The sequence below is a fragment of the Opisthorchis viverrini genome, assembly GCF_000715545.1.
Source record: "Opisthorchis viverrini unplaced genomic scaffold opera_v5_407, whole genome shotgun sequence".
In the NCBI taxonomy this organism is placed as follows: domain Eukaryota; kingdom Metazoa; phylum Platyhelminthes; class Trematoda; order Opisthorchiida; family Opisthorchiidae; genus Opisthorchis; species Opisthorchis viverrini.
The window spans coordinates 424199-425295 of NW_008752064.1; the positions used below are offsets into that span (position 1 = coordinate 424199).

At 47.8% G+C, this 1097-nt stretch overlaps 1 protein-coding gene across 1 annotated transcript in view; it reads right to left on the bottom strand.

The window, feature by feature from the left end:
- The window catches only part of T265_15251 (hypothetical protein), a gene marked incomplete at both ends in the record, with an annotated part of 51323 nt that extends 50349 nt beyond the window's left edge, over positions 1 to 974 (bottom strand). The window contains one exon of the mRNA XM_009177264.1: positions 645 to 974. Coding sequence (XP_009175528.1) covers positions 645 to 974 — 330 coding nt within the window. The remainder of the gene's footprint in view (positions 1 to 644) is intronic.
- Positions 975 to 1097: the final 123 nt, after the last annotated feature.

Below are 1097 nucleotides of genomic sequence, written 5' to 3' on the forward strand. Positions count from 1 at the left end.
CGGAACGGTTTCTTGTGAACCACTAGCAACACAACATACGAAGGCGAAGCCAGGCCCAACAAATCGCAGTGCATTCAGTATCAGTACGAAAACATGAGGACACGTCTAGGAAGACCAAGGAAGTTCTGGTACAACGGGGAATCATATGATCGGAAGGAATGAATGCACTACACGCCTAACTTAGTCTCAAGAACAGGTCCGGCTCGAAATATGCACAGGGTTCGAACAGCTCAAATGTACTGTGGAATAAGCCGAATTTCCATAGACTAACGTAAATAAAGACTAACAATGGCGCTCAGAGGAAGAATAGTTTTACGAAACGGGAGAAATTCAATTTAACGAGTCACAACATGAGTAAACAGTGACCTCTTGACGTGGATTCCGTAAACGAAAGACAAGTGGCGTTATATTCTCGCCAACTGCGAGCTGATCACACCGCTAACCAGCCACCTGCGGCCGTTCAAAATATCAACCAGGAGGTCACGAGTTCGACATTCCTTGAGTTTCGTTAGGTGCGCACTTTCGATGACTCCCAATAAGGATCAAACAGCTGTGCAGTGCTTACAGTCTTTTCAGCCTAGATCATCTTCACTCACAGGACAATATCTCATTTGAGAACTACGCACAGATGTCGTTTCTCTTACCTTTCCCACTGAATGTACGACCCGAACGTGGACAGCCAAAGCAGCACACGTCAGCTGCTGACCATCCATTTCAGCACGGTCTACAACCACGCCAAATGCAGCGTGGCGCCAAGCAGGACCTTGTGCATAGAGAAGGAAATGAACTCCACCCAAAGCCAAACCAGGACGAACAACCCACCCACGACTGCGATAATACAGGTAGGCCGCGTAACGCCGAAGAAGGTCGCACTCCAAATGACTAAACTGAGGAATTTCTGTTCGTGGTTGTGTCGGATGTACCGGAGGAGATGGCAAGCGGGAACCGGAGCACAAATAGTACCACAAGCGGAGCTGAAAAATGGAGGGCAAAATACTCAGGAATTGGCGAAGGAAATACCAAGGTAGATCTGAATACACCCGAATAGTCTCATCCCTCAAAGTCAGCTTGAGACTCTCATTAGCTAGTGAGCATCG